Source organism: Nomascus leucogenys, chromosome 20 (genome assembly GCF_006542625.1).
Source record: "Nomascus leucogenys isolate Asia chromosome 20, Asia_NLE_v1, whole genome shotgun sequence".
In the NCBI taxonomy this organism is placed as follows: Eukaryota; Metazoa; Chordata; class Mammalia; order Primates; family Hylobatidae; genus Nomascus; species Nomascus leucogenys.
In genome coordinates this window covers 16,697,530-16,711,644 of record NC_044400.1, presented here as the reverse complement: position 1 = coordinate 16,711,644, position 14,115 = coordinate 16,697,530, and the positions used below count along the sequence as shown (strand labels likewise).

Sequence of the window (14,115 nt, the reverse complement as noted above, 5' to 3'; positions counted from 1 at the left end):
AAGGTAATGTGTCATAGTTTAATTGGCAGTTTTCTTTGAAGAACTATGCATTAATGCTTAAAGATCAGAAGCCATTCTTTGATAAAAATAACTGTAACAACAATTCCAAATCAGTTGATATTAATTCTTGATAGCTATCAGCTACATTAGGGAACATATTTCTCTTTTCAGTGTTGCCATGAAATGTAAATTAATGGTTTGAGACTATAGATGATGCACCTATGGTCATTCTTCCAAACTCCTGGAATTCCAGAGAGAACAAAACTACAGTCCTAGAGTAGTATGTACCACTCTGGTTCTAAAAGAGCATATGTAGGTAGAATAAGCATTTAACATAGTGTGCCTACTTTGTTTTCTGTTTGTTTTTCATGGAAATCCATGTTAGTGGAAAGATGTGAAGCATACCTCTTATGTGGAATTCTCAGCCCAGTGATCTGAAAAGTCAAAAAAGGGAAGCAGGAATAGGTAAGGGGTAAATGCTGGCATTGTCTGGAGTGAATGAGGGCAAAGCAAATTTCATTGGCAGAACAAAACTTCAAAGTGATTTTTAAAAAGCATTTGTAAGTACAAGCTAACATGTTTTCATCAAGAGATCAATGTACAACTAACAAGCCAATATTTCCCTGCCATAGATGAAGAGACCCATAGCCCAGGTGATGACAATTGCCAGGTGTTGGTTCCTAGTCTGATATTTAGTTCACTGAGCCATATGCTGTCCCATAACCAGAGTTTCATCAGCACTTGAGAGTTTCTCACAGTGAGATCAAGAAAACTAGAGACACAAAAGAGTATAACCCACCTGAGTCTACACTGTCTACTTTTAAGTAGTCTGTTAAAATTAACAGACCTAAACAGATCCACTCCAAGACATTCTTTGGGAAGACCTTGAGGAGTTAGAAGGAAGGCTGAGAGAAGAAGAAAAGAGGATGCCTTGAGCTCAGAAATTCTTAAATGAACATTTCATTTTATAGCTATGAGTCAGACTCTAAATTATATTAGTGTTTAATAGCAACTAACTTAGAAGAAAAGCTTCAACAGTCTCATCCCAACTACTGGGTTTGTCTGAATAAGAATATCAATCTGTATGTTACTGTGGTCACTAAATGAGTAACAAGGAAAATAACCCAAAAGTACTCAGTCTCTTGCCAGCTAGCCCATAAACGATAGCGAAGTATGACATACAGGCTGGTATTTGCTAACCATCACAGCTATAAATAATGAATGGAATCATCCAAAAAGTAAACAAATCTGAAACACTGTATGGTTGGCTCCAAATGCAGTCATGATTCACACAGTCTTGACATTATGTTCCCTAAAAACATTTTCTTTAAAATACTTTTTAAAAAATATGCCAATTAAGTATAACTATTTACAAGAATTTTTGTGTAAAGGATTAATGATATGCTAAGTGTTAGTTAATTATCTGTCAGTCTTACTGTTTTGTCCCAAAGCACCTCCCAAATATCAAAACAACACCCTTACTGTGTGAATGAGCTAGGCTTGGTTGAGGCTGGGCAACAGGCCTGGTGGCAGCACATGTAGCTATTTATCGGTTTTGCTCTATGTGTAATGTCTGAATGCCAACAGACACACTCAGCTCTTCTAGCCATCTGGTGTTTAAGTATGTGGTTACAAATGGTTGGTATTTTTAATATAAAAGGGTAAAAGGAACCTGGAACAAGGTAGTAATTACTAATCTAATAACAGTATTATGTGTGAAAGTATATGGTTATTACTTGGATGCTAGGAATGGAAACAGGACTTACCATTACCTGGCTGGGATGTAAGTCCGTCTTCTTTCTCAATTTTTGATGTTTCTTCCTTGCTGTCAGCTAACTGGCCAGGTTCTGACTGTGCAAGGGCTTGTTTTTCACAGTCTGAGATAGTTTGAACCTTTTTTGAGGTGTCTTTCTGAGAATCATCCTTCTTGTTTTTATCCTGGATATGGTTGAGGCTATCCACTTGCATAACTATTAAAATAAAAATTATTTTAAAATGTAATAATTTACATTTAAAAGTAAAGTAAAAAGAATGTAACAGCTAGGTCTTATAAAAAGAAAGTGAATAATGTTTATTCATATGTTCAAAACATTTATCAGGAGCCTACTATATACCCAGTACTATTCTAGATGCTGAAGAGACAGCAGGAACAGGACAGAGAAATCCCTGCATTCTAGACTCCATTCTAAATGGCAGAGAAAGACAATAAAATTAACAAATAGGTAAATACTAAATTTTCAGATAAAGAGAACACAACTAAGTTTTTTTTTTTTTTTTTTTTAGTAAGAAGGTTTTGGAGAGCACTACTATAGCAAAAGTCATGAGGACCAAGCTCTGACAGGAGTCCCATTTGAGCTGAGAGCTGTTCATGGATCTAGGAAGCTTGGACTCGGGCCTGTATTCTTGGTCTAAATATTCTAAATGTAACTGGAAGCCATTAAAGAGTTTTAGGCAAAGGAATAAAGGATCACTTTGGCTGCTGTGCACTGAAGGATCAGATTAATATGGAGGCTATTGAGGCCTGGGAGAAAGATGGTGGCTTTAGAGTAGGATGGTAGCAATAAAAATAAAGTGGTTGGAATCAAGATTTATTTGGAGGTTACTTGCTGGGTTGAGTGTGGGAGGTGAGAAAGAGACCAAAGATACAGCCCAGGTTTTTAGCATGATGTAGTAAAGAACAGGGAGGAGAAGATTTGGGTATCAGATGTGGCAGTGGTAGAAATATAAATCTAATAATTACATTTTTTAAATATAGTAATATCACTGTTACTTAGACTATGTATTTCTTTTTTTTTTTTTTTTTTTGAGACGGAGTCTCGCTCTGTCACCCAGGCTGGAGTGCAGTGGCGCGATCTCGGCTCACTGCAAGCTCCGCCTCCCGGGTTCACGCCATTCTCCTGCCTCAGCCTCTCCAAGTAGCTGGGACTACAGGCGCCCGCCACCATGCCCGGCTAATTTTTTTTTTGTATTTTTAGTAGAGACAGGGTTTCACCGTGGTCTCGATCTCCTGACCTCGTGATCCGCCCGCCTCGGCCTCCCAAAGTGCTGGGATTACAAGCGTGAGCCACCGCGCCCAGCCAAGACTATGTATTTCTAATCAGACTTTCATATTCACAAAAGGTAGTTTTTATTTTTTTAAGTTGCTTGACAGATTCCTTATTAAATCATGGGTCTAGAAATTTTCATTGTTGCTCTTGGATTGCAAAGGAAAAATCAGAACTATAAAACCCATGTTAAATTATGACTTTTGTTGCTAAATCATTCAACTTATACATTTAATGTGAACTGACATTATTTTATAGTCACAATAGAGCTTATTTTTATTGCCTGTAGCAGTTGGGAATTGCATGCAATCATGCTAATTGTGACAGAGATATTACATGGAATAAGCATGTGATTCCAATTTAGTTCACAGACAACAGGTGCCCACATACAAATATAACCACTCAGATGGCAGGCTTGTCAATTTTGGTAGGAGTACCCAGAAGTGAAAGAGGGAAGACTCAGCTCCTCCCTACATTTTCCTTCAAATCAAAATTAAGACAGAGAGAAGAGCAAGGCAAGAGGAAGGAACTGCAATATCAGAATTTATATCTTAGCTGAGTCTTTGTCAATGCCAATATTTTGAAGAATTAATGTATGATGCAAAATTAGATGTGTACAATTATTACAACTGATAAAATACAATGTGTACTTCCAGTTTCCAAAACCATCAACTTGGCATTTTTATTACTATAAAAATGCTCTATAGAATTGGAAACAAGAATACGAATGATCTTTTTCTTATGACAACCATGGGCATTAATAATCATTTCAGAAACTAAACATAAGAAAATAGTATCACATGCTATAAAAACATACTTGAGGTATATTTATGATTTCTGATTTTAAAATAATATGTTTTAAAAAAGAATAAACTCAAAAAAACCAGACATCAAATTGGTTCACAAATGAAGATTGATCCATAGAGGAGTTTTGATGCTTGACAAGCAAAAACCATGGCACAATGTATACTGACTAGGCAAAGAAGCTACATTAGATTATTTTGCTATTTAAACATAAAAATAATCCACAATTTCCTTAAAAATAAGTATTAGCTACAGAGGAGGGAAAATAGCAGGTCTATGAGTATAAGGCATATTTGCTACCATAGCAACAGAGCTTCTATTCCTGCTCACTGAATTCATATCCTGCTGACATTAATCAGAAATGTCCATTTGTGCCAAATTAATGCCATATCACAGACGTTTGGGGATATACATTCTTGACAGAACTGAGAGCTTTTCACATTCCATAAGGGATAAATTCAGTCTTCACTATATGAAGCTCTTATTCCAATTTAAAAGCTAAAGTTGTGCTGAGTCACACTAACCCTGGATAACAGCAGTCTCTGAAAGCACAGGTTATCTGAAGACACCATTAACAGCCCTTACCTCCATGGTCACCTTCTATATACTCACCAGCACTGCCTTGAGGAGTCTCACACATTTCACAATAAGGTACCACTGAATTATTGATATAGGTGCAGAGACTACACTGCCAGCCCTCTACAGGAAAGGCTGGGGTGGTTGACTGGAACTTGGCCTCCTGGACACTTTCCATGAGTGGAGTTCTGATTTGCTTGGACTGGGATGGTGTCTCTTCCGACGGACTGCAGTGGTCTTCCGAGGCGGCCAATTTCAATCTTTTAGTTTCAGGTTCAACATCACTTTCAGAATCGATGATATCTCTTGCAGCTGTTTTTGTAGGGTCTGATGACACTATAGTATTTTCCTCCTGGAATCTCTTTGATTTGTCACAGGAGGTCATCAACTGTCTTTTTTTAGGTTGTGGTAAAAAAAATGATCGAATATCATGCTGTTTTTCTTTTTCGAACTAGGAAAAGCAAACAGTAGTTATCAAAGTAAGAAGCAATCTAATATGTTCTTCTTACATAAAAGAGCTTAATAAAATATTTTAATTAACCATACTGCCTTATCCTTTAAATACCTTTTGGAAATGAATTCATTATGCTCTGACTCTTCATATATACATATATATATATATATATATATATATATATATATATATATGTAAAACATATCCATGTACTTCCTGTGTCTTTTTTCTTAGCACTTATTGTGTGCCAAGCATTTTACATATATTAACTCATTTAATCCTCATGTCAGCTCTGTGAAGTCAATACTATTATTATTATAACATTTCGAAGGAGGAAACTGCAGCTTTAGAGAGGTAAGGTAACTTGGTTAGAGCAGTTATATAACAAAAATATACTTAATATATTACCCTAAATATATGTCAGGGAAAAAAGGCAATTGTGTATTCAAATATTTCAGGTCAATCAAGGACCTAAAAAAATGCTTTCACACCCAAACTATAAACACAATGTTCACACATAATGTTATTCATATGAAAATGTTTTCTTGACCAGAAAGCATCTTGACCAGGAAGCTGTTAATTAGGCTGGTTGCAGCGGCTCATGCCCGTAATCCTAGCACTTTGGGAGTCTGAGATGGCAGGATTGCCTGAGCCCAGGAGTTCAAGACCAGCTTGGGCAACATGGTGAAACCCTGTCGCTACAAAAAAAAAACAACAAAAAAAACCAAAAACAAACAAACAAACCCCAAAACAAAAATTAGCCAGGAGTGGTGGTGTGCACCTGTAGTCCCAGCTACTCAGGGAGCTGAGGTAGGAAGACTGCTGGAGCCTGGGAGGTTGAGGCTACAGTGAGCTGTGATTGTGCCACTGCACTTCAGCTGAGGCAACAGAGTGAGACCCTGTCAAAAAAATAAAAAAAAAAAAACCAGGGGACTGGAGCCAAGATGGCCGAATAGGAACAGCTCCAATCTACAGCTCCCAGCATGAGTAACGCAGAAGACGGGTGATTTCTGCATTTCCAACTGAGGTACCAAGTTCATCTCACTGGGGAGTGTCAGACAGTGAGTGCAGGACAGTGGGTGCAGCGCACAGAGTGTGAGCCGAAGCAGGGCGAGGCATCGACTCACCCGGGAAGCCCAAGGGGTCAGCGAATTCCCTTTCCTAATCAAAGAAAGGGGTGACAGATGGCACCTGGAAAATCGGGTCACTCCCACCCTAATACTGCGCTTTTCCAACAGTCTTAGCAAACAGCACACCAGGAGATTATTATCCCATGCCTGGCTCGGAGGGTCCTACACCCACGGAGCCTTGCTCATTGCTAGCACAGCAATCTGAGATCAAACTGCAAGGCTGCAGTGAGGCTGTGGGAGGGGTGCCTACCATTGCTGAGGCTTCAGTAGGTAAACAAAGTGGCCTGGAAGCTCGAACTGGGTGGAGCCCATCGCAGCTCAAGGAGGCCTGCCTGCCTCTGTAGACTCCACCTCTGGGGGCAGGGCATAGCCAAACAAAAGGCAGCAGAAACCTCTGCAGACTTAAATGTCCCTGTCTGACAGCTATGAAGAGAGTAGTGCTTCTCCCAGCATGCAGCTGGAGATCTGAGAATGGACAGACTGCCTCCTCAAGTGGGTCCCTGACCCCCCAGTAGCCGAACTGGGAGGCAGCCCCCAGTAGGGGCAGACTGACACCTCACACGGCCAGGTACTCTTCTGAGACAAAACTTCCAGAGGAACGATCAGGCAGCAACATTTGCTGCTCACCCATATCCACTGTTCTACAGCCTCCGCTGCTGATACCCAGGCAAACAGGGTCTGGAGTGGACCTCCAGCAAACTCCAACAGACCTGCAGCTGAGGGTCCTGACTGTTAGAAGGAAAACTAACAAACAGAAAGGACATCCACACCAAAACCCCATCTGTACGTCACCATCATCAAAGACCAAAGGTAGATAAAACCACAAAGATGGGGAAAAAACAGAGCAGAAAAACTGGAAACTCTAAAAATCAGAGTGCCTCTCTTCCCCCAAAGGAATGCAGCTCCTCACCAGCAACGGAACAAAGCTGGACGGAGAATGACTTTGACAAGGTGAGAGAAGAAGGCTTTAGACGATCAAACTACTCCGAGCTAAAGGAGGGAGTTCGAACCCATGACAAAGAAGTTAAAAACCTTGAAAAAAAATTAGACAAATGGCTAACTAGAATAACCAATGCGGAGAAGACCTTAAAGGACCTGATGGAGCTGAAAACCACGGCATGAGAACTATGTGACGAATGCACAAGCCTCAGTAGCCGATTCGATCAACTGGAAGAAAGAGTATCAGTGATGGAAGATCAAATGAATGAAATGAAGCAAGAAGAGAAATTTAGAGAAAAAAGAATAAAAAGAAATGAACAAAGCCTTCAAGAAGTATGGGACTATGTGAAAAGACCAAATCTATGTCTGATTGGTGTACCTGAAAGTGACAGGGAGAATGGAACCAAGTTGGAAAGCACTCTGCAGGATATTATCCAGGAGAACTTCCCCAATCTGGCAAGGCAGGCCAACAATGAAATTCAGGAAATACAGAGAACACCACAAAGATACTCTGCAAGAAGAGCAACTCCAAGGTACACAATTGTCAGATTCACCAAAGTTGAAATGAAGGAAAAAATGTTAAGGGCAGCCAGAGAGAAAGGTCGGGTTACCCACAAAGGGAAGCCCATCAGATTAACAGCTGATCTCTCAGCAGAAAATCTACAAGCCAGAAGAGAGTGGGGGCCAATATTCAACATTCTTAAAGAAAAGAATTTTCAGCCCAGAATTTCATATCCAGCCAAACTAAGCTTCCTAAGTGAAGGAGAAATAAAATCCTTTACAGACAAGCAAATGCTGAGAGATTTTGTCACCACCAGGCCTGCCCTACCAGAGCTCCTGAAGGAAGCACTAAACATGGAAAGGAACAACCGGTACCAGCCACTGCAAAAACATGCCAAATTGTAAAGACCATCAAGGCTAGGAAGAAACTGCATCAACTAACGAGCAAAATAACCAGCTAACATCATAATGACAGGATCAAATTCACACATAACAATATTAACCTTAAATGTAAATGGGCTAAATGCTCCAATTAAAAGACACAGACTGCCAAATTGGATAAAGATTCAAGACCCATCAGTGTGCTGTATTCAGGAGACCCATCTCACGTGCAGAGACACACATAGGCTCAAAATAAAGGGATGGAGGAAGATCTACCAAGCAAATGGAAAACAAAAAAAGGCAGGGGTTGCAATCCTAGTCTCTGATAAAACAGACTTTAAACCAACAAAGATTAAAAGAGACAAAGAAGGCCATTACATAATAGTAAAGGGATCAATTCAACAAGAAAAGCTAACTATCCTAAATATATATGTGCCCAATATAGGAACACCCAGATTCATAAAGCAAGTCCTTAGAGACCTACAAAAGAGACTTAGACTCCCAAACAATATTAATGGGAGACTTTAACACTCCACTGTCAACATTAGACAGATCAATGAGACAGAAAGTTAACAAGGATATCCAGGAACTGAACTCAGCTCTGCACCAAGCAGACCTAATAGACATCTACAGAACTCTCCACCCCAAATCAACAGAATATACATTCTTTTCAGCACCACACCACACCTATTCCAAAATTGACCACATAGTTGGAAGTAAAGAACTCCTCAGCAAATGTAAAAGAACAGAAATTATAACAAACTGTCTCTCAGACCACAGTGCAATCAAACTAGAACTCAGGATTAAGACACTCACTCGAAACTGCACGACTACATGGAAACTGAACAACCTGCTCCTGAATGACTACTGGGTACATAATGAAATGAAGACAGAAATAAAGATGGTCTTTGAAACTAACGAGAACAAAGACACAACATACCAGAATCTCTGGGACACATTCAAAGCAGTGTGTAGAGGGAAATTTATAGCACTAAATGCCCACAAGAGAAAGCAGGAAAGATCTAAAATCGACACCCTAACATCACAGTTAAAAGAACTAGAGAAGCAAGGGCAAACAAATTCAAAAGCTAGCAGAAGGCAAGAAATAGTTTAAGATCAGAGCACAACTGAAGGAGACAGAGACATAAAAAACCAAAATCAATGATTCAAAATAATCAATGAATCCAGGAGCTGGTTTTTTGAAAAGATCAACAAAATTGATAGACCGCTAGCAGGACTAATAAAGAAGAAAAGAGAGAAGAATCAAATAGACGCAATAAAAAATGATAAAGGGGATATCACCACCAATCCCACAGAAATGCAACCTACCATCAGAGAATACTATAAACACCTCTATGCAAATAAACTAGAAAATCTGGAAGAAATGGATAAATTCCTCGACACATACACCCTCCAAAGACTAAACCAGGAAGAAGTTGAATCCCTGAATAGACCAATAACAGGCTCTGAAATTGAGGCAATAATTAATAGCTTACCAATTAAAAAAAATCCAGGACCAAATGGATTCACAGCCAAATTCTACCAGAGGTACAAGGAGCTGGTACCATTCCTTCTGAAACTACTGCAATCAATAGAAAAAGAGGGAATCCTCCCTAACTCATTTTATGAGGCCAGCATCATCCTGATACCAAAGCCTGGCAGAGACACAACAAAAAAAGAGAATTTTAGACCAATATCCCTGATGAACATCGATGCAAAAATCCTCGATAAAATACTGGCAAACCGAATCCAGCAGCACATCAAAAAGCTTATCCACCATGATCAAGTGGGCTTCATCCCTGGGATGCAAGGCTGTTTCAGCATACGAAAATCAATAAACATAATCCAGCATATAAACAGAACCAATGACAAAAACCACGATTATCTCAATAGATGCAGAAAAGGCCTTTGACAAAATTCAACAACTCTTCATGCTAAAAACTCTCAATAAATTAGGTATTGATGGGACGTATATCAAAATAATAAGAGCTATCTATGACAGACCCACAGCCAATATCATACTGAATGGGCAAAAACTGGAAGCCTTCCCTTTGAAAACTGGCACAAGACAGGGATGCCCTCTCTCACCACTCCTATTCAATGTAGTGTTGGAAGTTCTGGCCAGGGCAATCAGGCAGGAAAAGAGGAAGTCAAATTGTCCCTGTTTGCAGATGACATGATTGTGTATCTAGAAAACCCCATTGTCTCAGCCCAAAATCTCCTTAAGCTGATAGGCAACTTCAGTAAAGTCTCAGGATACAAAATCAACGTGCAAAAATCACAAGATTCTTATACAACAATAACAGACAAACAGAGAGCCAAATCATGAGTGAACTCCCATTCACAATTGCTTCAAAGAGAATAAAATACCTAGGAATCCAACTTACAAGGGATGTGAAGGACCTCTTCAAGGAGAACTACAAACCACTGCTCAATGAAATAAAACAGGATACAAACAAATGGAAGAACATTCCATGCTCATGGGTAGGAAGAATCAGTATCGTGAAAATGGCCATACTGCCCAAGGTAATTTATAGATTCAATGCCATCCCCATCAAGCTACCAATGACTTTCTTCACAGAATTGGAAAAAACTACTTTAAAGTTCATATGGAACCAAAAAAGAGCCCGCATTGCCAAGTCAATCCTAAGCCAAAGGAACAAAGCTGGAGGCATCACGCTACCTGACTTCAAACTATACCACAAGGCTACAGTAACCAAAACAGCATGGTAGTGGTACCAAAACAGAGATATAGACCAATGGGACAGAACAGAGCCCTCAGAAATAATGCCGCATATCTACAACTATCTGATCTTTACAAACCTCACAAAAACAAGAAATGGGGAAAGGATTCCCTATTTAATAAATGGTGCTGGGAAAACTGGCTAGCCATATGTAGAAAGCTGAAACTGGATCCCTTCCTTACACCTTATACAAAAATTAATTCAAGATGGATTAAAGACTTATATGTTAGACCTAAAACCATAAAAACCCTAGCAGAAAACCTAGGCAATACCATTCAGGACATAGGCATGGGCAAGGACTTCATGTCTAAAACACCAAAAGCAATGGCAACAAAAGCCAAAATTGTCAAATGGGATCTATTTAAAGAGCTTCTGCACAGCAAAAGAAACCACCATCAGAGTGAACAGGCAACCTACAGAATGGGAGAAAAATTTTGAAATCTACTCATCTGACAAAGGGCTAATATCCAGAATCTACAATGCATTCAAACAAATTTACAAGAAAAAAACAAACAACCCCATCGAAAAGTGGGCAAAGGATATGAACAGACACTTCTCAAAAGAAGATATTTATGCAGCCAAAAGACACATGAAAAAATGCTCATCATCACTGGCCATCAGAGAAATGCAAATCAAAACCACAATGAGATACCATCTCACACCAGTTAGAATGGCCATCACTAAAAAGTCAGGAAACAACAGGTGCTGGAGAGGATGTGGAGAAATAGGAACACTTTTACACTGTTGGTGGGGCTGTAAACTCAACCATTGTGGAAGTCAGTGTGGTGATTCCTCAGGGATCTAGAACTAGAAATACCATTTGACCCAGCAATCCCATTACTGGGTATATACCCAAAGGATTATAAAACATGCTGTTATAAAGACACATGCACACGTATGTTTATTGCGGCACTATTCACAATAGCAAAGACCTGGAACCAACCCAAATGTCCAACAATGATACACTGGATTAAGAAAATGTGGCACGTATACACCATGGAATAGTATGCAGCAATAAAAAATGATGAGTTCATGTCCTTTGTAGGGACATGGATGAAGCTGGAAACCATCATTCTCAGCAAACTATCGCAAGGACAAAAAACCAAACACAGCACGTTCTCACTCATAGGTGGGAACTGAACAATGAGAACACATGGACACAGGAAGGGGAACATCACACACTGGGGCCTGTTGTGGAGTGGAGGAAGGGGGGAGAGATAGCATTAGGAGATATACCTAATGTTAAATGACAAGTTAATGGGTGCAGCACACCAACATGGCACATGTATACATATGCAAGAAAGCTGCATGTTGTGCACATGTACCCTAAAACTTAAAGTATAAAAACAAAAAACCTGTTAATTAGGACAGCTTCTTTAGTAGACACATTTTAATAATAACCTTGTTTTCATGAAATGTATTTCTTTTGTTTAAGAACAGTTATATCATTGCATGTTTTTCATCTTTTCAATGTGTGAATCTCAGTTTCCTAATTAGAGAAAGTAGGATACCTATCTCCATGGTTAATTAGCTACAGTTAGGACAAATTAAACGATTTAGTTTCAGAGGTGGAGCTGGGAACCACGTTAGAAACACAGTGTGGCTAAATATATTTTCAACGATGGTCACACCAATTCTTATGTCATTTCACATGCTCTTCATACAATGTGACACTGACATGCCTCCATTGAGAGGTGGGATCTATGTTCTTCTTCCTTGAACGTGAGTAGACCTTTGTAACGGTCTCACCCAACAGAACACAGTTAAAGTAATGCTGTGTGACTTTTTTTTTTTTTTTTTTTTTTGAGGCAGAGTTTCACTCTTGTCGCCCAGGCTGGAGTACAATGGCGCAATCTCGGCTCACTGCAACCTCCGCCTCCGGAGTTCAAGTTATTCTCCTGCCTCAGCCTCCCGAAAGTAGCTGGGATTACAGGTGTTCACCACCACGCCCAGCTAATTTTTGTATTTTTAGTACAGACGGGGTTTCATCATGTTGGCCAGGCTGGTCTTGAACTCCTGACCTGAGGTGATCCACCCACCCCGGCCCCCCAAAGCGATGGGATTACAGGTGTGAGCCACCGTGCCTGGCCAATGCTGTGTGACTTCTGAGGCTAGGTCATTGAAGGTAATATGGCTTCAACTTGGCTGGCCCTCTGTCTCTCCCTTTTTTTCTGTCTTGGGACACTTGCCTTGGGAACCTAGCCATCACTGGTGTAAGGAAACCCAGGCCACATGGAGAAATCCTGCGGTGTTCCAGTTGACAGCCCCAGAAAAGCTCCCAGGTGACAGACAGCACCAATTGCCAGACATGTGAGTGAACAAGCCTTCAGAGAAGTTTTCAGCCCCTAGCATGGGTGTCTTCCATCAAAGGCCACAGTCATCATGGAGGAGACATGTCATTCCTGTTGTACCCTGGTTGAATCCTGCACCCATAGAAACTATAAGAAATAATACATGGCTATTGTTGTCTTAAGACACTAAGTTTTGGAGCAATTTGTTATGCAATAATAGATAACTAAGACCCTGTAGATAATGATAGCAAAATACCATATATTGTAAATGATATTTTACATAATGAATATTATCTGTACTTCTTAGTGGTACTGTGTAAGAAAGAATTATAAAATTCATAAAAACAGAAAGATTAGTGGTTACCATAGGCTGGAGGGGAAAGGGAAATGGAGAGTGATTGCTACATAATTATAGACTCTCTGGGGTAATGGAAAATGTTTGGAAATACTGGTGGTGGGTGCACAACAGACTGTGAATGTAATGCCCCTAACTGTACACTTAAAAATGGTTAAAATGGCAAATTTTATTTACCACAGTATAAAAATTAAAGAAAAAAGGAAGCGAAAAAATAAGGAAGGAAAATTTAGGCTGTTCCCATATTTGTAAAATTAAAACATGTTATCATCTCTCTCCCCTACTCCACTACTCCCAATAATGTAGAACTCTTATTTTGCATAGCTCTTAATTTATACATTCTCAAATACTATAAAAAGTTATCTAGTTGTGAAATATACAGAATTCAGATAAAGAATGAAATCATTAACCACGAGACACGATTTTTAAAACAATGCGTAAGGGAAATTAAAGAAAGAGTGGTCCAGGCATGGTAGCTCATGCTTGTAATCCCAGCACTTTGGGAAGCTGAGGCGGGTGGATCACAAGGTCAGGAGTTCGAGACCAGCCTGGCCAACATGATGAAACCCTGTCTCTACTAATACAAAAATCAGCCGGGCGTGGTGGCATGCACCTGTAGTCCCAGCTACTTGGGAGACTGAGGCAGAAGAATCGCTCGAACCTGGGAGGTGGAGGTTGCATGGTCCAAGACTGCACCACTGCACTCCAGCCTGGGCGACGGAGCACGACTCCACGTCAAAAAAAAAAAAAAAAAAAAAGGTGGAGGAAAGCAGAGAGATTAATAGACTGATCAAGTTTGGTGTTTTTTAAAAAAAGGTAACAGGCTGAGTACAGTGGCTCATGCCTGTAGTCCAGTACACTGGGAAGCCAAGACAGGAGGATTGTTTGATGCAAGG

At 39.9% G+C, this 14,115-nt stretch overlaps 1 protein-coding gene across 1 annotated transcript in view; it reads right to left on the bottom strand.

Annotated features, from left to right (window-relative positions):
- ZRANB3 (zinc finger RANBP2-type containing 3) overlaps nucleotides 1–14,115 on the bottom strand; it is a 298,807-nt gene that overhangs the window by 26,181 nt on the left and 258,511 nt on the right. The window contains exons 13-14 of the mRNA XM_030801279.1: nucleotides 4,434–4,875; nucleotides 1,767–1,970 (exon numbers count right to left, since the gene is read on the bottom strand). Of these exons, the coding sequence (XP_030657139.1) occupies nucleotides 1,767–1,970; nucleotides 4,434–4,875 (646 nt within the window). The remainder of the gene's footprint in view (nucleotides 1–1,766; nucleotides 1,971–4,433; nucleotides 4,876–14,115) is intronic.